Source organism: Eumetopias jubatus, unplaced genomic scaffold (genome assembly GCF_037043125.1).
Source record: "Eumetopias jubatus isolate StellerSeaLion01/CBP00866 unplaced genomic scaffold, mEumJub1_p1.0 scaffold_6, whole genome shotgun sequence".
Classification (NCBI taxonomy): Eukaryota; Metazoa; Chordata; class Mammalia; order Carnivora; family Otariidae; genus Eumetopias; species Eumetopias jubatus.
In genome coordinates, this window is record NW_028274812.1 from 114,199,815 (window position 1) to 114,223,748 (window position 23,934).

Consider the following 23,934-nt stretch of genomic DNA (forward strand, 5'->3'; position numbering starts at 1 on the left):
ATTGTGCATCCTCGGAAGCTTACTTAAGCAGAAGTTTGAAGAATGGATTGGCTGACGAAGAGCAAGAGTAGAAGCAGAGATGTCATCTGAGAGTCTTGGGTGGGAGATAGAGGCCTGCACTAACAGAGCAGTGAAGGGAGGGACAAATTTGAGAAATACAAAGAAAACACAAGAAGACATGTTGATGGAATGGCTGTGAAGTGTGGAGAAAGGAATCAGTTAATCCAAATTGCTACCTGGGAAACCAGGAGATAGGATGGTAGGAACTGAGTTGGCATCCAGAAGTAGGTTTGAGTGGAAGACAGTGAGCTCAGTTTGGACAATTGAGTTTGAAGTATCTATGGGACATCCAAATAGATATTTCTGTCAGCCTAAGCATCTGAGTCTGAAACATGGAGATCAGTGCTCAAGGTATGAATTGGGATTCTAAATACTCAAGTAGTAGTTAGAGGGATGAGAATATGATCACCCCAGGAGAGCATGCAGAGCAGAGATGCTTAGCCTAGGGCCCAATTTTAAGGTTTATTTATTTATTTATTTGAGAGAGAGAGAGTGCACGCAAATGAGGGAGGGCAGAAGGAGAGGGAGAGAATCTCAAGCAGACTCCCCACTGAGCGCAGAGCTCAACATTGGGCTCGATCCCACGACCCCAAGAGTACAACATGAGCCAAAATCAAGAGTCAGATGCTTAACCGACTGAGCCATCCAGGCGCCCCAAGGGCCGAGAGGTTCTAATAAGTGCTCTGATTGTATATAAAATTTTGTACAGATGTGGGGCGGGGAGAGGGCAGTGAGAAAAGAGTCTATAGCTTTCATCTGATTCTCAAAAGGGTCCATGAATCAAAAAATCGTTATGGAGCTCTGGTGTAAAGCATGCATTCTGAAAGGGGACAAAAACTGGTTCTTAGGGAGCAAAACAAACAGACAAAAAACCTTACTCTTTTTATTGTATAAAGTGCAGATATAGATAGAAGTCATAAACAGATACGCAGTGTATCTGTGGTATTAAAATGTCATTGGAGCAATTAGAAAGAAAATGTCTTAAAAGGATCCTTAGTGGAGTGATAATGAGGAAAAGGGTGCAGGACATTGGTATGGAGTAAGAGGAGCAGTGGGCTCTCATCTGTTTTACTCTCTGTGTCTAAAAGCCAAGAACAAAAAGCCTCTGTAGTGTTTATAGCTGGCAGCACACCTTTCCTCCCATCTCTTACCCCATCACTGTCACCACCACTGCACACATAGCCAGTATATACCTTCTGAAAAGTTGTCATACAGTCACCCACGTTACCAAGACTACAAGGAATAAACATTGCATTTTCCAGGAAGGGTTTTTTGTTTTTTGTTCGTTTGTGTTTTTTTGTTGTTGTTGTTTTTTTGCCATTTCTGGTACAACACTCTTTCAAGATGATGCACATAATAACTGTTATGAATATCGAGAGTTAGGAGCACATTTTAAAACCAATCCTCCCCTGTCTGCTAAGTGAGAAAGAAAGCACCGTTTGTGGTCGGAGCTCGCTTCCAAGAATTGTACTCCCTTGGGCCTTTTCTCTACCATCTCTTCTGTAGCCAATAACTTCCTCTGCCGAGTCTCTGTTGAGCCCTCATTGCACATGACACCAGATCTAAATGTTGAGTAGCTTCACAGAATTCAAAGAGGATCCAGTACGCTCTTTGAGGAGCCTCTCTTGCCCTCAGGAGTAAAAGCAGCAGTTCATTTCAGAGGCAGACCATGCTGCAGTGTCATCGTCAGAGATCAGGCACTGAGTCCCTTGTTCTCAAGAAAACCTAAGTCACTACAAAGTATCAAGAGGCTGCCCCCTCACGATGTATTATGTACATTTCTAATCTTAATTCTTTTAGTAGTTGCTTATGAAAAAAGATGGTCAAAGTAACCAAATTTCACTCATCTTTCCATTCTTTTATTTTAATGTAAATGATTGGTCACCCTTGGGGCCAGAGCTGAGAGCAGCAAGTTTTGGAAGGGGAAAGCAAGATCAGCAGGTTTCTGACCACTGTAGTTTATTAAGCCAGAAATCATTTATCTGCATTAACTCTTGTTCTAAAGCGTTCACGTTTTTAAACATATGTGGGTGAGGGTTTCATAGGGTAACTGCACTTCAAGAAAACAGCTCGGCCCTTTGAACCTGTACTCCTCTTGCAGCCTTATTACTGAAAATGGAGCTATTTTCAGGCCTCCCCATTCAGGACGTTCAGAGCACACTATATGTGCTCACCTTCCCTACCCAAGGACCAAATGCAGCAAAATTGCAATAGCAACAAATTGGGAATGCTAGAAGAGACTGAACATGTATCATTAGGAAGATCATTCTTTCCATTACTAGTGAATGGTCATAAAGCTGAAAGCCTTTTTTTTTTTTTATTCTTCCAAAAGGCCCCATAAGATAGATCACCATTACATTTATCATTCTTTTCTACTTTCTTTCATGGGATCAATCACAGTTGTGTGCCTGAAACTATTTAGGAGCATTTTGATGTGTAGCAACTTCCAGAATATTTGATGTTAAATACATCTTTTGGTTTTAATTCTGAAGCCAGTAATACTGTTTTGTTAAGGGAAGGCCAGGCCTCTGTTTTACATATACTCTTTGGTTGTGCCCTGTAATGAAGTCTCAAGTATCTACGTGCTTTGTATGACATGCTTTGGGGACAGCTTTCCTTTTCAGACCCAGCTTTTGTGTCAGCTGACTGGCACCCGCAGAGCTAGGGAAATGGAGTGGTTCCTTGGTGACTCCAGATAGCTGTCAGAATTAATCTATAGACGGGAAAAGATTTTCCTTGAAAAGAAGCCGGAGGAAATTGTCGAGCAATGCCCGCACGTCATTCTAAGGATGCATTTAATTGTCACGATGGAGGCAAGGAAGGGGGATGCTTATTTTGCAAATTAAAATCGTGAGCCTCTTTGCTTGACAAGTGAAAATCAGATTCAGTGGGTTTTAAAAACTATTTAATCTGTAAGTTCTTTACATTTTGATAAATTAAGCCTATTCACTTACAAAGCAGGTCATATTCTCCTTTTAATTCTGAAGAAGTGCAGCCGGCATTTTCTCTCCCGTAAGCACTGAAGAACCAGATAAGGAAGCAAAGATGAGATCCATGTAATCTCCTCCTTTTGAGTGAGAGGTATCCAGTTAACATGGAAACACCATCTCTGTTTTCTGTTGTTTCTTCTGCACCTTGTTTCTGGAAACCAGCAGTTGTCTAATTTGTGAACAGCCTTTCCTTCCATTTTTTAAAAGCAGAAATTCTTTTTTAAATAATTTATCTCCAAATTATTAAGGAGACACAGAAGTGTTACTTACAGGTTGACTTGGCCTTGAGGGGTTGTATTACCAGCTGTATAGCTTGTTGCCCTTACTAATTGTTAGTGTGTCAGATTTTTACTCCCTGGTTTAGCTATGGAGATTAGCCCTCAGGTCCATGGCCTGGAATTTATGGACAGATGCAAGTTTAAGTTTGTGTTTTTTGTTTTTTGTTTTTTTTAAAAGGGACCTATGACTTAACAACCATAGCTGTTGTATGCTGCCAGGGCAGTTATAATGAACTAAAACGTAGCTTTGATGTGTAGCCTGGCTCAAAGCATAACTCTTCACTTCTCAGCTTGTGAGCTTGAGCAAGTTCATTAAACATTATGTATGATTGTGCCTCAATTTACTAATATTTAAAATGGGGATAGTAGTCTTGCCTACCTCATGAATTACGAGGATTTGATGAGATAACATGCATAAGGTGCTTATTAGTATAGTGCCTGGCATAGATTCAGTGCCCAGGTTTTTTTTTCCTTGCCCTAATGCTTATACTGTTAGCATTCTGAACCATTTGACATTAACTTTGATGTGTTACAATTTAGCACAGTCCTGAAAACAGCTTTAGGAGGTTGGATTGCTTGGCTTCCCTCGTGCTTTGGAATTCCTGTTGTCATAGGATTCAGCCTTCCTAGGGTTTGATTCATTTACATGACACTGGTACCTTACTCAGTGATTTTGAGGCATCTCTGGGAGAGGTCTCAGGGCTGCAAGAATACATCACCCCTCAAGAGCCACAGGACCTTGTCTCACTCATGAACCTATTTGGCTTAGTTTTTCTCCAGTCACTGATAATGTCAGTATTTTCATCGTGTTCTGTTAGAGGGGCTGAAAGAGAGTAAGGTGAGAGGATTTGCTCTAGATTGCCTAGGTTTGGTAGCAGAACTAGGCACAGAACCATTTTGACTGCTGTTTGTGGAAGGTGGTTTATTAACATGAAATCTTTCCACGGCTAAGTTAACATATGTGCCATGTCACATTTGTTGCCAAGGTCAGCCAAGATTGCAAAGTTTTAGATCTCATGGATTGAATCACTTAAATGTTAACTCTAAACATTTTATCATAAATATTTAAAGCAAATACCCAATTTCCACTTAATCATAAAGCACAACTCTTGTTAGTCTGAAACCATTTGCATGGAAAATTACACATCACTTTAATATATTTTCTGTCTGCTTTTGTGTCCATATAAAAATAACAAACTGCAGATGCATGCTGACATCATCATCACTGAACCAAAGAAGGGAGAAAAGGAAATTATTTCATGAGCTGAAGATTTAAACTGTTCCCTCTCAGGTCATCAGTGTTTTGCTTAATATTTTTAGGAGGGAGTGCCTGTGTGAGGAGTCAGCTGCAAGATCAAGGACAGTTGATACTTATTCCTGCAAAATGAGTCCAAAATTTAAACACAGTGTCCTCCAAATGTCCCTTGGCACCAATGAGTGTGATTTTTTTTTTTAATGCTACATTAGGTTCTCTAGTTCATCCCACTCAGCTCCATTGCATTTTCTATAATGTTGTGTCCAATTTTAAATGACTTGAGTGATGGGCCTTCCATCTTTTACCTGGCCAGCATAACCCCACAGTGCCCAGGATTCACCAGGCCTTTTGCCTGTGACAGCCAGGCTGCAGCAGACCTGAGAACGGGGTGGCAGAGCTCACAAGGTTTTAATTGCTGCCTAATAGGCTCTAGCAACCTGAGCATTTTATTAAGAGGGCATTTAAAATTAGCATTATTATTCCAGAAGATGCTCTCACACCATAGTAAAAATCATGCTGAGAGAATGTCTGATATGCAACCTAATTTCACCATTTTCTTAATTTCTTCCCATCACTCCTAGTAATATACCTCTCAAGCCATTTTATATTCTCTTTGTACTTCTCTGATGACATAAATAATTTTGTCTCCTCCCTTTCTGTTTCTCCCAGTTACCTATGCCCACAGTAATCATGGTAAGGCATAATCCTGCCACTAGAATTGGAGGGCGTTGCCTGCAGATTTTTCAGAGTTAGAGTAACTTCTTAAAAAGTAGATGTTGATGAATCCCATAGAAGTAGGCAATATGCACCTTCTCATAGCAATAATCGGGAGAGTTCTGAGGGTTTTTTTGTTTTTGTTTGTTTGTTTGTTTTACTTTTACCTTCATCTTCTCCTAAATCATTCAGTTCTGTCATATCCGGGCCACTCTTTCCTATTACTGACACTCCCATGAGTAAAAGCCGGATTTCAGTATCATCCTTTTTCTAGAGAGGAATTTTTGTCTCTCCTCTGTGATGATATTTGAGCAACTCTGCTATCACCATGGTTATTTAATTCTATTGTATTTATAAGCAATTCTCTAACCTGCTGACGGTTGTCATTTAGAATCCTTACTGGTGTTTTTCCTTTCTTCTGCTATACTCTTCAAATCCTGCCACCTCATTCCTGCAACTGTGCACTGTCCCATCAGAATACAGCTACTTTATAAAAAGAGAGGTTTTGAAAAAAGAAATACTGTCTAATTGAGACTTATATATACCAAGGCATAGGCATCTACTTCCATACTCTGCATAACACCTCTGGAAAATTCTTTGTCTGTTGCTCTTTAGGAGTAATTTATACTCCTCTAAGAAGTATTTTCACATAAATATTATTTGCTTTGATGAATTTTAACAATCTTTTAAAATTCTTACATCCTTAAATGCAGGTTCTTATAATGATGACCTTTTGTTTGCCCACATCGATTCGTTCATTTAGCAAACATTTGAGGGCATTCATTGCACTGCATTGGATACTGTACTGGGTGCTTTGAAAAAGGAAAATGAGCAAGAAAAGTTTTGCGTTTCAGAAAGATTAGAGTCCTATGCGGGGAGGCCGAAAAGTGGACACCTAACTCCTACAATGTGAGACAAGCTCTAACAGAAGTTAGGTGAGCACTAATCAGGGAGAAATTAATGCTTCTTGGGATAAATCAGTATCATGGGAGACTACATACAGTGTGAGCTGGACTTTACAGGAGACATAAGGGTTCCTGAAGGAAGTACGAAGGGAAGGGTATGCCCAGAAACAGAAACCACATGCAGAAGGCATAGACGCCTGAAGCCCTTGAGGGATTACCCATGATTCAAAAAGAGGGCATATGATGGAGGGAGCTAGTAATGGAGCTAGAAAAGTTAAGTGGAGGTCCACCAAAAAAGTGCAGCAGCAGTCCAGTGATCCAGGGGAGCATTAATCCCAAAGTAATCAGTCTTTGCTTTTGAAATGTCTTTATGTATGACTGTAGGTGTTTATTATGATTTAGACTAATGGTTCCCACCCCTAACTGTACATTACAATCTCTACCTCATTCCAATTAAATTAGAATGTCTAAGGGTGACATCCATATATTTTTAAGCACCCCACCAGCAATTCTGATGGGCATTCAGGGTGGAGAACCACTGACCCAGAACCCCTCAACACTTCAACAGATTCGTGGAGGCACCCAGTGAGACCCTGACTCATTAGAACTAGAGACGGATACCCTTGAGTCAGAACCCACTCTGTCCTTAGATGGCTGGGAAGCAGCAACCTCTACCTCTCTACTCACAGGTCTTTCCCCTGCAGCCTTTTAACCTTCCGAGATCACTTCCACTTAGTACTTAGCAAAACAGACCCCTCTCCTGACTCTGTCTCTCCCTCTAGCCATTATCCTGCTGTTCTCTTTATAGCCCTGCCCTGTGCTTCCAATTCTGTTTCTGCTCTGGTCCAGTACAGTCTGGACTCCAGTCCCTTTACACTGCCTGGTCTTGCCGGACTTCCCGGTATCACATTCCTAGACTTTGCACACTCTGCTCTTCTCCCTGGATTTTCCTTCCCCATACATTTTTTTCCCTGGTATTACTCACTCATCTTCCAGTATTCAGCAATCATATCAGGAAAGCAACCTCTGATCTTCCCAGTCTGGATGAGGTGCCAATCCTTGGTGCCACCATGCTATCTTGTGGAGAATTTGTATAATAACATTTATTAGTATCCATTGTAATTACCTGTCCGCATTAAAACGGTGGACTTTTGAGAAACTGACTTATTCATATTTGTTTTTATATCTGGGGCCTAACAGTGCTGAGTATAGAGTAGTTCCTCAAAAAAAAATTGCTGAATTATGTTGAATATATTCATTTAATATTTTTTTAAATCCCCCCCTTATTTATTTATTTATTTCTTTAAGTAAGTTCTTCGTCCAACATGGGGCTTGAACTCATGACACTGAGATCAAGAGTCACATGCTCTACTGGCTGAGCCAGCCCGGCCCTCTGGTTTAACATTTTTGACTACCTCCTACTTGCTAGCTACCAATTACTGAGCACTTATTATGTGCCTGGCCAAGTACTGACTGGTAGGCACATGTATGTTTGTATGTATGTATGCATGCATGTATGTATGTAGGTATTTATTTTAGGCACATGTATTTTTAATCTTAACACCTGTATTATTTTACCCCCAAGTTAGGCACTGTTATCTTTCCCTTTACAGATGAGGAAACCAAGGCTTTGAGAAATTAAGTGAATAAACCACAACTGAATTGCTCTGTCTGGGAAATTTCTCAAATTACTATTTCCCATTTAATCCGAACCAACCAGAACTTCTCTAATCTAGGCTGTAAATTTTTAAAGCAAGATCTATAATCATCCAATTATATTTATTTGTAAATTGGCTGCATTACCAGTCTGTCAAATGACCTTTTCCAAAAAAGATGGGAACTTGTGCGGTTTAACTAGGAATCTTTTTGTCTTTTTTGTCTAACATTTATACTTTTGCTAGTACTTCCATGAAAACAGAGGACCAGCAATTCATCCTATTAGGGAATGAAGAGAAACCAAATGATTAAAATCGACAGTGTCACAGCCCCCCCATTCTCAATCCTCTCTGCCCACTGAAGAACCTCTGGAGCCAATAGTTTGAATGCCATCCCTAGGAAACCTGCTCATAAAAAGAAAAATCGGCCAGTTTGACTTCCCCCCTCCTTTCCTTCCTCCTCCTCCCTGTTAATGAGCAGTGAAATGGGCTAATGAGCCGGGCCAGAGGGAGGGGAGAGCAGAGAAGAAAGCCTGAATAATCCCCACACTGAATTATCAGCCTCTGCGTAAATAAGTTTTCTTTGGCTTCTTCTTTTCAGAGTTCAGCATTTTAAAGTTCTTGCGGGATGCACTGTTTCCAGGCCCTGAGCGGAGCCATGTTTTCAGTTTGTGCCACCATCAGTTTGATTCCGCTGTGTGGGCTGCAAGGCTTGCGCTTCTGACAGGGACCTCAGAAAGGAAGCAGGGAGAGCTCTGAGTGACACAGTTCCCTCTTCCACTGAGAGGCAAGCACAGAATGGACTTTTAATGCCCTTGTCTGTTAGACTGTGCACGATACTGGCTGAGAAGCGTTTGCGTGGCAGGAGCGGCCCTAGAAGATAAGGAAGGTGCTGAGCGGAATATGAATGCAGCCCACTTCGCCTGAGCCCCGGATGGGGGACTAGCTGTCGGTGGCAGAGGGTGAACATTTATCCTGCTTTGCCCGAGAACTGAGTGGTTTCCTGGGCTGAGACCAGGAGAGAGACCCAGCCCAGTCCCTGGCAAACCTGGATGGTTGATCTTCCTGTCCCCATGTACTCAACTTCTTTCCTTACCTTAAAGAGAAGTTCACAATCAGTTGGAAATCATTTCCTATTGTCCTTAAATCCTGCCTTGACTGATTGAATGAGAACAAAGAGCTTGAGAATTTCTCAGATGCCCTGGAGTCAGCAGTAAAATTGAACGGACCCTTGTCAAAAGCTTTCTCCCCACTCCACCGGCATCCCGCTCTCCCCTTGCCTGATTTAGAACCCGTGGCCGCCCTGCTCCCCTCGCCTATGAGGTATTTCTTTGTCCTTCCTCCCCCTCTCCTTTCGCGGCTGCCGCAGTAACTCCAAGGATTAAAGAGGATGTACAGTATGTGCTTTCTCCTACTCTGGCATTGACTTCCCGTGGCTCTGCTTACATGCAGCTGGCTGAGCTGGGGCATGAGAAGCCTCCAGGCGACCTGCAGCTGACTCGTCAGGTCCCCCGCAGCAGCTGTTATCTGCACCAAGCGGGTCCTGCCTGCAGCCGCAAAGGGAGGGTGCAGCGCCAATGTGCAGGAAGAACACCAGACAAGCCTGTCTCTGCTCCAGAGAGTCTAAATCACCTCATCTGCATGTGGGGAGCATGGTGATTGTTCTGGAGAGAGTGGGAAGGGGAGAAGATGGTGTTTTTCCACAGTTACCAAGATAAACAGAGCGGCCAATGCTGTCTGTGCAGCTGCTTCGGTGTGAGGAGGAGCCGAATTATTTTATTTTTACTCAGTGGGAATTAACACCCCCCCCCCACTTTTCCTTTAGAGACAGGGAGTCTGTGGCTCACAAAATCACTCAGTGATTTGAATCTTTCTGCAGAATGGTGATAATTTATGGGACTGTCTGGACATATCCCTGTTTGGACATTTAATTAGCGAAAAACCAGTCCAATAAACAAAATAGCTAAATAATCTGAGACAACCATTTGAAGACCTGGTGGAAGGAATGGGGGCAAGAAAAGGGGGTGGAGGAGCGGCTACAAGGTGAAAATGTTACTTCAAGACAAGAAGGAATAAAGAGTTGTGGCCCTCAGGCTGAGGACAGGGAAGGAAATGAGGAAGAATGGTTATTCTCTCTTGTATGATTGTCCTAACTACCAGGGAGTTTTAGAGGCTGTACCCTTGTGGCCATAGCAGCTTGGAACAGCCAAGGTCTCAGACTTAGTAAGTCCAGCAGAGATCCTTGATTGAACCTGTCTCCTGGGAGGAGTAACCACAGGCACGGACATACTCTTGTGAGAGATAGTTAAGGGTCACGTAACGATGGTAAACGGAACACACATCGATTAGCACACCCTTCAGAACCACACCCCACTAAAGTGACGGTATTAACCTACAAGGATAAGGAACATGGGAAGAGGAGGTCAAAACATGAAAGAGGGAGCTGTAAAGCAGAGGAACAAGTGGTAGATGATTCAGTAGTCTCAAGGAAACTCATTCCGAAGCCACTAAATTCTCAAAGGCTTAGGAATTCGAGGAACCAGGCACCTTTGAAGCCACAAGGACTGAGGCAGGAAGGAAAGGGCTAAAATGAGGATTGGTTGACTATGTACTTATGAAACAAAAAAGAGCTCTGGAGTCTCTTCCCCACTTCACAGAACTTTGACTGCTTCTCCCCCACGCTGTTGGGAAAGTAGAAATGTATTCTTTTCTTTTTCTAGCTTTATGGAGATATAACTGATATCTAACATAGTGTAACTTGTAACTCGATGATTTGATACACATATACATTGTAAAATGATTACCACATTGGGGTTAGTTAACTCGTCCATCATCTCACACAAATACCTTTTCTTTTGTGCTGAGAACATTTAAAATCTACTTTCTTAGAAAATTTCAAGTATATAATACAGTTTTGTTAACTGTAGTCACCATGCAGCACATTAGATCTCCAGAGTTTATTCATCTTACAACTGGAAGTTTGTACCCATGGACTAACATCTCTACATTTCTCTCCTCCCCCACCAACTGCCCCGGCAACCATCATTCTACTCTGTTTCTCTGAGTTAGGCTTTTTTATTTTTTAAAGATTTTATTTATTTGAGAGAGAGAGTACGCATGTGCACACATGCAGAAGCAGGGGGAGGGTCAGAGACAGAGAATCTCAAGCAGACTCTGGGTCAAGCGCAGGGCCCAAGGCAAGGCTTGATTCCACGACCAGTGAGACCATGACCTGAACCAAAACCAAGAGCCAGCCACTTAACCGACTGAGCCACTCAGGCACCCTGAGTAAGGCTTTTTTAGATTCCACATGTAAATGAGATCATGTAGTATTTGTCTTTCTCTGTCTGACTTTGGAAATTTATTCTTTGATGAGGGTAAAACAGCGTCCCTAAGCCAGGAAAGATACCATGCACAGTTGAGAAAGGCCTTGCTGTAGGAAGATTAAGTGGCCATGTGCTTGAGAGACCCCTCCTCTCAGTAATAGCCGCCCCCCCCATACACACATATACACAAACAAATGCCCCTTGCCTGCTTTCACCACTTAGCTTCTAAAACTCTGGCAGTCAGGCCCATATCTTCCATGCAGAGGATTAGAAATATCTTCCTACATAATTTGACCAGCCTAAGGGGGAAGAGCTAAAGAATCTGAAGAATCTGTAAGTGGAGTTTTCCTAACAGTTGACCCATTCAGGAAACTGTGTTCTCAGAATGCCCTATAGTATGTCCAGAGATTTCTTCCTAGTAACCTTCTGGACAGCCAGACATCTGAGGAAACTAATATGAAACATAAAGACTGAAACAAACAGGGAAAAAACTATACAGGGAGATGAAAACTTTAAAAAAATCATTGCTTTCTTCAGAGAGATTGAGTAAATACAGCAGTCTTATGCCAAGAAAATGCCATAATAAAAAGAACATTTGGAGAATAATAAGTACAGTGGGAAATTTTAAATATTAAAGCAGAAATGAAAAACTTGGTAGATAGCAGAGATGAGAAAGTTGAAGAACTCTTTCAGAAAGTAGAACAAAATGACAAAGATGGCAAATAGAGAAAGTATAGAAGTGCAGGAGAGGATAAGGTAGTCCCAGTATCCAAAACAAAGAGTTTTACAAAGAAAGATTTTTAAAAATTTAGAGGAAGAAGTCAATACCAATAATTGAAGAAAATTTACCAAAACTGAAGTACGTGGGTTTCCAGATTGCAGGGGCCTTCTGAGTGCCCAAACCAGTGAAAGAAATTAGACCCATACCAAGGCACATCACAATGAAATTGCAGAATGCTAAGGATGTAGGGAAAATCTACATGCTTCCAGAGCAGGATATAGTTTCTCTAAAGAACAAGAAAAAGAGAAACCAGGTCAGGTATCATCATGACTTCTCAATGGCAAAACTAGAAGTTCGACAGACAGTAAAGCAACACCTTCAGGGTTCTGAAGGAAAACTGCTTCCAGCTTAAAATTCTATGCCCAGTCAAATTACCAGTCAGATATTGAGGTAGACTGAATATATGTTCAGACAAACAAAGCCTTAAAATTTTTACCTTCCGGGGCCCCTGGGTGGCTCAGTCAATTAAGCCTCCGACTCTTGATTTCAGCTCAGGTCATAATCTCAGGGTTGTGAGACCAAGCCCTGCATCAGGCCCCATGCTGGGTGTGGAGCCTGCTTAAGATTCTCTCTCTCCCTCTCCCTATGCCCCTCTCCCCTGCACTATCACTCTCTCTCTCTCTCAAAAAAATTTTTTTTTTTACCTTCCAGATACTGGGAGATGCTCTCCACCAAAATGAGAGAGTAGACCAAAAGCCTGAGATACAGGACAGGGACAGTTCAGCACAGGAGAGAGATGAAAGGAGTCCCTGGAATGATGGGGAAGACAGATCTCAGGATAACAGCTTGCATCAGATCAGAGGGCACCCAGAGTTGACTGAAACTAGCCAGAAGGCCTGGGGAAACTTCTTCAAGGAGAAGAAATTACTAGAAATACTTGATGTGTTAGAATGCTTTGAAGGAGCTTTAGTTCAAGTAAGGGACAATTGGGAGAGTGGGGGTGAGTTAGTGTTGACCACATACAAAACTAAGCAAAACAAAAATTAAGACCATTTTTACTCTGGTAGAGGAAAAAAAAGTGCAGGAAAGGAAAGTACTTCCATATAGTAGTTATGATGAAAGTTTACATAATCATAATGTAAACACCGAATATTGATTCAACCAGAGTTACAATATAATCTAAATTGGGGGGATGGGAAAGGGTGCATATGGAGAGGGGAGAGCTAGATAATTGTCCTCCATAGAAGGAGATTGGTAGATAAAGCCTAAAACCAAAAAATCAAGAAATAGCATTCAAAGCATGATAATTATAGGGGCACCTGAGTGGCTCAGTCGTTAAGCATCCTGACTCTTGGTTTTTGTTTAGGTCATGATATCAGGGTCATGGGATGGAGCTCCACATCCAGCTCCACCCTGGGTGTGGCGTCTGCTCGAGATTCTCTGCCTCTCCCCCTGCTCATGTGTGCTCTCTCTCTCTCTCAAATAAGTAAATAAAATTTTTTTAAAAAGCATGATAATTATAGATGTGAGATAAATCCTAAACTAATCCACTAAAACAGGTAAAAAACAGTTGTCTCCAGGGAGAAGAGGAAATGATAAACCTATAGGCTATTTGACCTTTTAAACTATGTAGGTTTAAAACTTTATTTTAGGGGCATCTGGCTGCCTCAGTCGGTGGAGTTGATCTTGGAGTTGTGAGTTAGGGCCCCATGTTTGGTGTGGAGATTACCTAAAAAAAAAAAAAAAAAAAACCAAAACTTTAATTTTAAAATGTAAAAGGAGAAAAAGAAATAGTTAAGTCAGTTTTGTTTTGTTTTGTTTTATTTTATTTTAATGAGGGGTCTAAACACCACAGCAGTTAACAGTGACTCTTAGTAATATAATAGAATTTTCTTATTTAAAAATTCTCTCTTACCAAGTATGCATTTTACTTTATGTGAATTCCTCTCCTAGGTTTTTCTTTCCTTGAATTTCTGAAACAAGTGTTAAGGATTGACATTTTCTTTCTGATCACTGGCTTAGCACTAATGCTGAACCAGTAAAGTCTAAGTCACGAATGGTTGAACTCTCAAGAAGCTTTGGGGAAGGGGGAAAATCCTTGCCAAACTACTCCACCTCCCAACCTCTTTGCTAATCCAGCAGAAATATGGATTGGGGACAGCCTTCAAAATTGAACCTCAACTGTGCATAGGATTCCTAACACAAAAGGTGTATGGGGAAATGTCTTAAAATGACTGGACAGGCCGTTAGATTTGGACCTGGTGCATGTCTTCTCAGCCCCTGCTAGAAGCTGCAGATCTTGTAGACCACCAAATAGTGCCAGGTGGAGCCTCTTGCTGTTTTCTCTGTTGCTTGTGTTAAAGTTTTACCACACTGACAGATTTTAGCAGCAAAATCTCTTATACCAGTAGTGCTGAAATTAGTAATCCTTCATGCTGTTTGGAACCTGGAGTACAGTATAATCAGTCATGCACTCCCAGTTAACAACCCCTGAGACAATACATTATACATATCTATACCAGCTTTTGCACCCAGGACAAAAATACTTGCTTTTCTCTTTCTCACTTCTGTTATCATTTGCATATGTATTGGTGGTGAGCATTCTTTTCAAGTTTTCTGTAGTATTACTTTTATTTACTTTGATTACTCTGCGCCTGGTTGGTAGGTTTGTACATAGTTATACTGATGCTCAAATGAATGTGCTAAGGAAATCTCTGGACCTTTCTTCCCTCCCCCCACCCACCTCCATCTATATTCTCTAGGTAAAGGTCCAGAATTCCTCAAAGGGCAAAGGAAGGTCCCTGAAATTTTCTGTGAGCATTGAAGCAGCTGGGGATGGTATGTGGCAAGTGTGGGACTTTTATGGGTTGGGTTTGTTTTCCCCACATACATTTCACTTAGTTCTCTGAGGAGCTATTATTGCCTGAAACAGGTTTCTTTGCATAGCTTGTAAAGAATTCAGAGGCTTCGAGGGACATATGTTGTGTCAAGCTTTGAAATCTCCAGCCCGATTGTATGAGTGTGTGGGGTATGGGTTTTCCATTAAAGGAAATAATGCATGCAAAGGGCACCACATGGGATGTGTTCAGAAGTTGGTGGCTTTTATTTTAATTCCAGTGCTAGTTTCTCAGGGATCTAGAGTGAAGATCTGCGGTTTTCTTACCCCTGTGGTCTCTTTATTATTCTCTTGACTTTGACTCAGTTTTCACTTCTGTTATTTGAATGTCTTGAGCAGTTCCTGTCTTATTTCTCAGTATGTCAAATATTTACATTCCTAGAAGGATGCTTAGATTTTTCTTTGGTGAAAGGCAAATTCCTTCTCCTTCTGTTTACCTCTCTTCTTTCTCTACTTAATCTTTTACTCTAAAAGGACAAGGGAGGGGGGAGCTCCTCCAGCTCTTAAAATTGTAAGTTATCATAAGTTGCATATACCCACCATAGTCTTAGGTTTAAAAAAAGAGAATCGTTCCTTACCCATCCTAAAACAGGCTTGCTACAGGTCATAGTCACCAAATGAGTTTTTACAGATTCATAGGGAAACTAACAAATTTAATTTTCTTCTGCTCTTTCTCTAGTGCACAATTCCATTAGACTCATTTGTCTACATTCGTGGGAATGCACAGCCTATTGGATAAACTGAAAAAGATAATGCAGCCATTTAAAAGATGAAAGTAGTGAAATCCTCTCCCCACCCCCAGCGTCTTGGGCTAGGAGAAAAGTTAATGAAAAAATGCAAATGTTGAACTTTTGGTAATTTAGTTCTATTTCTTAAAATATACTTTGTGTTGGTTTCAGTGTTTTATTGAGTAATAAAATTGGTTAACAGTATTCCCATATGGGGATTTGTTCACATTAGCACATAACAGAGACAGAAGAAGGGATTGGTTTATTCATATTCATGCTCGCCCGTTTCCCGTCTCCCCGTCTCCCCCTTCCCCCACCACTCCCTTTATCCCTCTTCTCTCTTTTCCCTCCTTCCCTCCCTCCCTCTCTCCCTTATTCATTTTTCATTTTTTATCTTCCACTTCCCATTTTGTCTCTTTATAATCCCTTGAAAATTACAACCTGAAAGAAAAGCAAAGATAAAAAGAAAACTAAACCATGAAATAAATAAGACATTTCTTCCCATGAAATTCAAATCAGTTTCTCTTTCCAGATCCTAGGAAGGCTACTTAATTAGATTTTTGCCTATATCCTGCTAAATACCTGTAATAGGTGAACTGTATCTACACCTCAGACTCATTTACTCATGATATCCATGTCCCAGGCTGGGTGTTGCCCTTTCCATTTGACCCTTTTATTCCTGCAGGGAGAGGTTTTGTAACTGTCTATCCTGATTTAGCAAGTTTGTCTATAAAGTTCAATGTTAAATAGATCACCTACCAACCAGTGTGTAATTATTTATTATTTGATTTTTTTGTTTGTTGCCTGTCCCCTGACCCTGAAATATAAATTCCATAGGGAAGAGATTTGTTGTGTATTGTTCAACCCCATACCCCAGGACCCAGTATCAGTAGCTGGCACATAGTAAATACTGAGTTAACATCTGTGTGTGAGTGGGTGTGTGTATATGCTTGTGCACGCATGCGTGCGTGCGTCTGTGCATGAGAGAAAGAGAGAGGGATTGAGGATTATTTTTCTTTTAGCCATGTTTGTTTTGTTTTGGTCTTTGAAGCAAGAAAAGTTCACAGGGAGGACTTTTAAAGTTCATATTGCAGAATTCAGTGTTTTGAGAGTAGGCTAACCTCACCGTGTGTGAATAGCTAAGAAGCTCTTAGGTTTTCTTTTTCTCTTCACCACTACTGCTGGTCAGTTTTAGTCTTGCCTTCTAAACTGTAGTGTAACCTTCTTTAGGTGAGCGTGTGTATCCTGTCTTTTGGGTCCATTCTTCACAGTGTTTAGCACAATTTCTGGCACCTAGTAGGTGTTTATTAAATCTTGACTAATAGCAGATTTACCCGGTATACCTGCAAGGGCTTTTGACTCATAAATGTGCAATCAGGAAATTAAACGTTATGGATTATATCATTTTTCATATGATTTATGTAAATACTATAATTAAGTTATTTTACGATATTAATTCCAAATATAATTCCATAAGCTGAAGACATGTAATTATGGCAGGATAGGTTCTATGTATTTGAAGGTGGGAAAAAGACCTACTGTTCAAAATTCACAATTCCTTCAAATAAAAAACACTTAAATATTTATCTCTAATGTTGAAAAGTGCTATTTTGGTAGCACTAGGTTATGATGTGTTAATAATTATTTACCCATCTTATCCCCTCTGCATACTTGACTCGATGGAGCATCAATTTTCTCTGAAAACCAAGATGACTTGTTTCATTTGTCCTTGAATACTGGAGGTGCTGGAACGTGACTGCTCCCTCTGCAGGGCTAACGGTCAGACAGCATCAGGGCTGCTCTCTGAGACAGTAGCCTCTGTTTGGGCTAACTCTGTTTAACCTTTCAATAATTCTTCCTCTCCCAAATAAGCAAATGCTGCTGGGGCCCTTTGCTGAAGTCCGTAGAGGAGAATCTATAGCTCCACAGATCAGCCAGAGGGAAGGTTTTCTAAGAGTAACAAATCTTTTCTGTTGCAACCTGCTTTTTCTAGAAGCTTTTTGTCATTCTGGCAGTAAACTGTTTTCCACTTGCTGCCTTAGCAACAAGACCTGAAGTCACTTCCCCCTCTAGTCTCAGTTTGATTATAAGAGCGCTAACGCTGTACATAGAACTGGAAGAAAATACCATACTGGCAAGACCTGCAGACATTACCTGCATCTTGGGTCAGAGAATTATTTATGTACATTCTTAGCATCTCCTTGAAAGCAAGAGTCAAATAGGAAGGGCACCTGGGTGGCTCAGTTGGTTAAGCGACTGCCTTTGGCTCAGGTCATGATCCTGGAGTCCCGGGATTGAGTCCTGCATCAGGCTCCCTCGAGAAGCAGGGAGTCTGCTTCTCCCTCTGACCCTCCCCTGTCTCATGTGCTCTCTCTCTCTCTCATTCTCACTCTCTCAAATAAATAAGTAAATAAAATCTTTAAAAAAAAAAAAAAAGAGTCAAATAGGAAGTCTTGGAAGTGAATCCAGACCCCACACAGTCTAAGTCCCTCGAAAATGCTGGAGCTAAAGTTCTCACTGGAGGACCGCATCTGGCCACAGCAGAGTTCTCTGGCTACCTCAGAGGAAGAGCCAAAATGTTAAGGAGCCCTTGCGCACAATCTCAGGGTAAATCTAGTTTCCTCAAGAGTTTCTGTTTAACCCAAGAATATGAAGTTCACTTTGAGAATAAAACTTTGTTTACCAAAGAATAGAATTCTGATGGATTTAGACTTCACTTGATCCCTTGAGAGCTCATTTAAATATTTCTTACTGAATTCAATTTTATCTTGGAGTAGAACCCGCTCAGTACAGACATGGGTGAGCCTATAACTAGAGGCAAAGTTTAAGGGTTAACTCTAACCTCAAGTAGACTTGTGGTCCACCAGAACTAAAGAGTAGGGAATACCAAAGGATTTAAAGTGGGAATGTACACGTTGTTATTTCTCTGTACTTTCTCCTTTTCTGTACTTCCCTTAGTATGTGAAAAATGTGTCCTGTGTGACTGAGAAATCAAATCTGGTAGCATCCTGACAAGAAATGACAGAAAGATAGGCTAAGGATGGGAATCTGTACACTTCCCAGAACAGGTGGGGAATGCAATGACATCTTTAAAGCAACATTCCTCTAGGTCACAGTATTATGATGTCTCTCTGTTAGGAAATGCTAATGTATTTTTCTTATGAACTAAAACTGCAAACTTCTAGGGTTTGCACAAAAAAGAAACTCTTCTGTGGGTATGGGAATCTAGACCAAATATGGGCAAAAGATTCTTGTTTCTTCATGTATAGTTGAGTCAGGTCAAGAACATTTTAAATAGACTTTTCTAGAGACTAGAAGCTTAAAGAAGGAAATACCATAGAGCGAGGGGATCTGCAGTCCGAATATAGTCTCCTTCTGTGGGCATAGTGTCTCTACCGTGGTGCCCGAGGAGGAAGGACAGGACCCTGCCTGTGTTCTCAAAGTCTGCCCCTGGGTGGGCCTGCCTCCTCCTGGAGGCACCGTATTAACATCTACAGTTAGGTATACTCTTCCAGACAACCAGCATTCTCGAAGTCTGACCCAAGAAATTTTGCATCCAGTGACCTACTCCTTGAATTTCTGTTTAATCATATCCTCCTCTACCAAACACTGCATTAAACACTTTAAATTCTTATATCATCTAAATATCTTACAAGGTTTGTGTTATTGACCTCATTTTATAGAGAAGAATACTGAGGTTTAAGAGGTTTAAGGTTTTTTTTTTTTTGTCCAAAGTGACAGAGCTAATTAAGTGATGGGGCTGGGTGACAAACCTGGTTCTGTTAGCCTCCAAAGCACCCTCTTCAAAACTCTGTCGTGCCTTTCAATTTTAGAGTGCTGTCCTTGGAGGTTTTAGGTTTCATTTCATTAAAGAAGACAGAATCTCTTTTCACCCACAATATTACAGCTCCTGAAAACTTCTGCCTTGAAACATCCTGTTGTGAACTATGTGCAGGATCCGGTCTCCGTCAGTGACGAGAAGACCAGCAACACAGGGAAGGGAGGAGAATATTAGGAACAGACAGTTCCGCGAGGGCTCATGTGGACAGCGTTCAGCCTCCTCAGAAATGGCCAATCTGTTGCGTAGCTGCCTTCCTCAGCACTGTTTAAGTTTTAATTATCTTCCAACTGTCTCAGCTGCTGTTGAGGATCAGAGAGAACAAAGCACTGGAATAGGGCGCTGCTCTATTCTTCAGCAGTGCCCCTCTCTGCACACTGATGAAGTCACTAGCTGCCACTGCCCTTATTATCAGGTTAAATCAGAGTCTGTGCTTTGGAGAGATGATGCTGAAAGGAGAAAAAAAAATTCATCTCAAGCTCTCCCCCTTATTCAGAATCTTTGGTGACAGAGAAAATGTGAGATCTACTCCTGTTTAGGTGTTATGACCCAGAAGCGAGTTATGCTTTGTTTTTCAAAAAAAAAAAAAAAAAGGGTATGTGCTATGGTGAGCATTATGAATTGTGTAAGACTGATGGATCACAGACCTGTACCCCTGAAACAAATAATACATTATATGTTAATAAAAAAATTCTTTTAAAAAGTGAAAAAGAGAGGACTCTCTTCCCATCCCCATCCCCATCCCTTGGATTTTCAACAGCTCAGGGAATAAAAACTTCTCCTCTGCCTCAGGGATGCTCCATTGTGAGAGAACCCTGCTCTTCGTCAGGGCTGGAGTCCGCGCTCACAGCCTCTCCCTCTAGCCCACTGTTCTTGGGTCCAGGCCTCTGAGTTCTCGGTGTAGAGCTCCAGGTTCCCCTACTGGTCACTAAAGTTGGGGGATTAGTGGAAGCCTATTTTCTATTTCCAGTGCAGATCTTTAGTGAAGAAAGGAGTCCTGTGCTAAACCACTCCTCGCTGGGAAAGAGGAACATAGTGTCTTTCTTGTGACTTTGTTACCATTTTTTTAGAATGTGTATTTGAATAAGGACTTCATGCCATTTTTGTAAATTATGCTATAATTTTGAGGAGACTTAGAAAGTATTGTAGGACCAGAATAATTAAACTTGTTATGAGCATTTACGTGTAACGGGCTAATCAAGTAGTGTGATGTACAGTGGCGAATTGCTAATTTGACCTCAGGATTATGCAGCAGAGATAACATTATCTTCATTTATAGAGAACTTTTTATCTGGAGGCATCTCTCAGTGCTTTTCCAACCATATATATTATCTTGTTTGTTATCACGAGCACTATCATTAAGACTGTAAAATGTATTCCAGTACAATTTTCTGTTTTCAATTTCTTACAATTGGGGGATGGAGGAGGGAAAGGTTGCATATTTTCTCCCATTTTTGATATCTGCACCAGGGTTAAATTTGGGAAATGACTATTATCTAAAGTTGGAGAACCTGGTTCCATATAACGTTTTTTTATAAAAAGGAAGAAAGGGAGGGAGGGAACATGACTGCAACCTCTTAAGTCCACCCGGACTATTAACCTTAAGAACTGCCAATGGGGAAGGGCCTTCTCAGTCGCTCCCTGGCTCCTCTCCCTTGCACAGTATTAGGAGAGCTGCCTCCCTCTCCTTTGGTGGAGACTCGACCTAGGGAACAGGAAAATGATCTGATCAAATTCCCCAAACCACATTCCCTCGATTCTCTCCAAGGTTACAGACAGCAGCACTCAGGCTGTCACGACCATGAGCAGTTGAAAATGCTATGCTGGTTGTGTTCCCGTGGGTTTAAGGAAATGGACAAAATTAGATTCAGGCCAATGTGCCAGGCTTAACACACCCCTTCCCTTCCAGAAAATCTATGGAGACTGTCCCCGCCAACAGGAAAGACCAGCACAATTCCCGTTCCTCGCAGACCATTTAGAACTTATTTTACTCGAACCCTACCTACCCACCCAAACACAGCATCAGTACCTTCAGTCTGCCTTGAGGGCTCGAGAGGACAGCTCAGGGCCAACCTCCTGCTTAACCAGAGGGCTCTGATGAGCGCAGCCGTCGCCCTGACTCTCCATACAGGAAAATTGGTGTCTTCCTGCAGTGGGCATGGGCACACTGAACAGCCAGCCCAGAAGATAGCATTTAGATTGGTTATGAAGATGAGTGACCAGCTCATGTCAAGGAGCAGATGGCTAAATGAGGTGTACCAGGAATGCTGTGAGATTCATGCTTGAAGGAACAGGAGGGAAAATAGCTTATGACATAAGAACCCCAAGTATAGTCTCTGTAATGTGAATTTTTTTTTAATTGGCATTTACATTACACAGTTAACTTGGAGTGATGAGAAATGTAAGGGAATTACCAAATTAGTGAACAGCGATTAACTCAGAAGTAAAATTATATCATCGAAGTCGAAGGTGGTTTTACACAGCACAGGAAGGATATTACTAAAACCTTGCCCGGTCTGTCATCTCCTAATTGAAATGTGTTCATTTAATGTGCCCCATCCTTCAGAGCGCATAGCTCATAATTTGGGAGAGTGTTATCACTTAATCTAGTTATTTTTTCCGATTCTTCCTTTGAATCCCAGTAAGACGATGTGTGGCACATTCCCCAGTGATTTGTGTGACACTCAGAAGAATGAGTTTGTCTGTTCATTAACCTGTGAGCTGTCAGGTCCCTTTGGAGAGTGAAAGGAACAAGTCACTTCAAGGTTAATGCTTGTTTGTCAGAGGTGAAGCCTCCAGGGAGATACAGAGGGTGAACAGGCCGGGATGCTCAAGACCTGCCCTGTGAAACCCTGCACTGTGTGCGGATGTCAGATCCGTGTGGCCAGGAGGGAGGCTGCAGAGCAGGCTGGGTCACCTCTGCGGATCACTTCCTCTGGTCAGGAGGCTTCCCAGCAGTCAAGTTGGAGGGGGTAGAGGTGGGGGGGCGGGCGGGTGGCCGGGCTGGTGTAAGTATATAGGGTTAACTTTCTACAAGGATTTAGAAGCAGTTTTGAAATATAAAAAACTGTGAGTGGTTTTTAGTGGTTTCTGTGGATTTTTCTGTTAAGCAAGAAGGCAGTATTGATTTCATGCATTTGTTTCCAATGGGTGAAATCTTTCCTTGAGTTGGAAAACATTGGATTTGGCGAGTGTTGGTGTACCTGTGCACAGGCACATTCCTAACCACAAGGTGAATATAGAAGCCGTGATTCTCCAGCATGAATGTCTCATGGACATATAATTATACTGACATTTAGGGGTTGATCTTGAACGGTACCTGGTTTGATTTTCTAGGTAAATCAAATCTAAGTTCTGCTTAATTCTCCGGAAAGTGGTATCTCCCTAATTTTGCTATAATTCTTCTAGGCTCAGTTGGAGCTAGCCCTAAGGAGCAGGTAGAGGTTCTGAAGTCAAGTTCAAAGTCTGCTTTAGTCCATGCCCTGGTACACTGTATATTTGCACAATGTATCTTATTCTATTGTCTTTGGATTGGTTGTAATGGAAGCTCATTTTCTTCAACAAATTTTCTTTTTATCCTCAGGTATATTCGAATAGTTGGGACTCACAACACAGTGAACAAGATTTTTCACATTGTGGCTTTTGAATGTATGTTTACAAACAAAACCTTCACTCTTGAGAAGGGGCTAATAGGTAAGTATTGCAATTATATTTTTTTATATATGGTTTGATATTTTATCTTCAGTATTTTGCTACCTCATTAACTCATCTTAACCCACCTTTTAATCAGCTTTGACTAAGAACTGGTTAATTTGAATGCTTTATGGCTGAGTGACATAGGGGAAGTCTTACATTTTTTGGAAGTAGTCAAAATAATAATTCTAGTAAACATAAAAGAAAAGACTATAAATGTTACACTAGGAGTTAAGAATTGAAAATGTCCTAGTGATACATTTCAGATTTGCTATGTGGGGAATGCTTATGATAGTCCAGCAAAGCCTTTTACACCAAAGGTTTTTCTGTATTTAATGGTAGGTAAGATCAGAGAAGTCTGTAGAATATTGATCCAACACTCATGCTTTCCAAGGCTATGGAGGTATTTTGGCCTTTAATTGGATATGAACGGTGCTCGCTATGAGACTGTCTCCTTTTCATGGACACATCAGTCCATATTTGCACTGTTCAGCCAAGTTTGCCTCAAGAAAATGCCTGCCTATAATTTAAATAAGACCAGAATTACTGAATTGTCATTGTGAAAGTCAAGTTATCTTGTGGGAAATACTGTCTGACTGATCTTTCAGAAGAGTATTTTAAATTTTGGTTTAGTTGTTATTTGGTTGTTTTCTGTTGTGTTGTGTTTTTGTTTTAGGTAATATTTAGTGTGGCATTGTGTTCAGTCCAGCCCAGGTCTTGACATTCTAGATAGTGTGAGTGGCTTTTCCCACCTAGCCGTGCCCACGGCTTTTTACACACCTCCTGCAAAGATCCTGGTTTGACTGACTAGATCCTCGAATCTGTCTTTACTGCAGCTTCTTTGAAAAGGGACTCTGTATGTCCAGGTGTCCCTG

General features: G+C 41.3%; 1 protein-coding gene across 5 annotated transcripts in view; it reads left to right on the forward strand.

Annotated features, from left to right (window-relative positions):
- BTBD9 (BTB domain containing 9) overlaps positions 1-23,934 on the forward strand; it is a 432,378-nt gene that overhangs the window by 261,350 nt on the left and 147,094 nt on the right. For all 5 annotated transcript variants that reach the window (XM_028120529.2, XM_028120530.2, XM_028120531.2 and 2 more), the window contains one exon: positions 22,950-23,059. In XM_028120529.2, the coding sequence (XP_027976330.1) occupies positions 22,950-23,059 (110 nt within the window). The remainder of the gene's footprint in view (positions 1-22,949; positions 23,060-23,934) is intronic.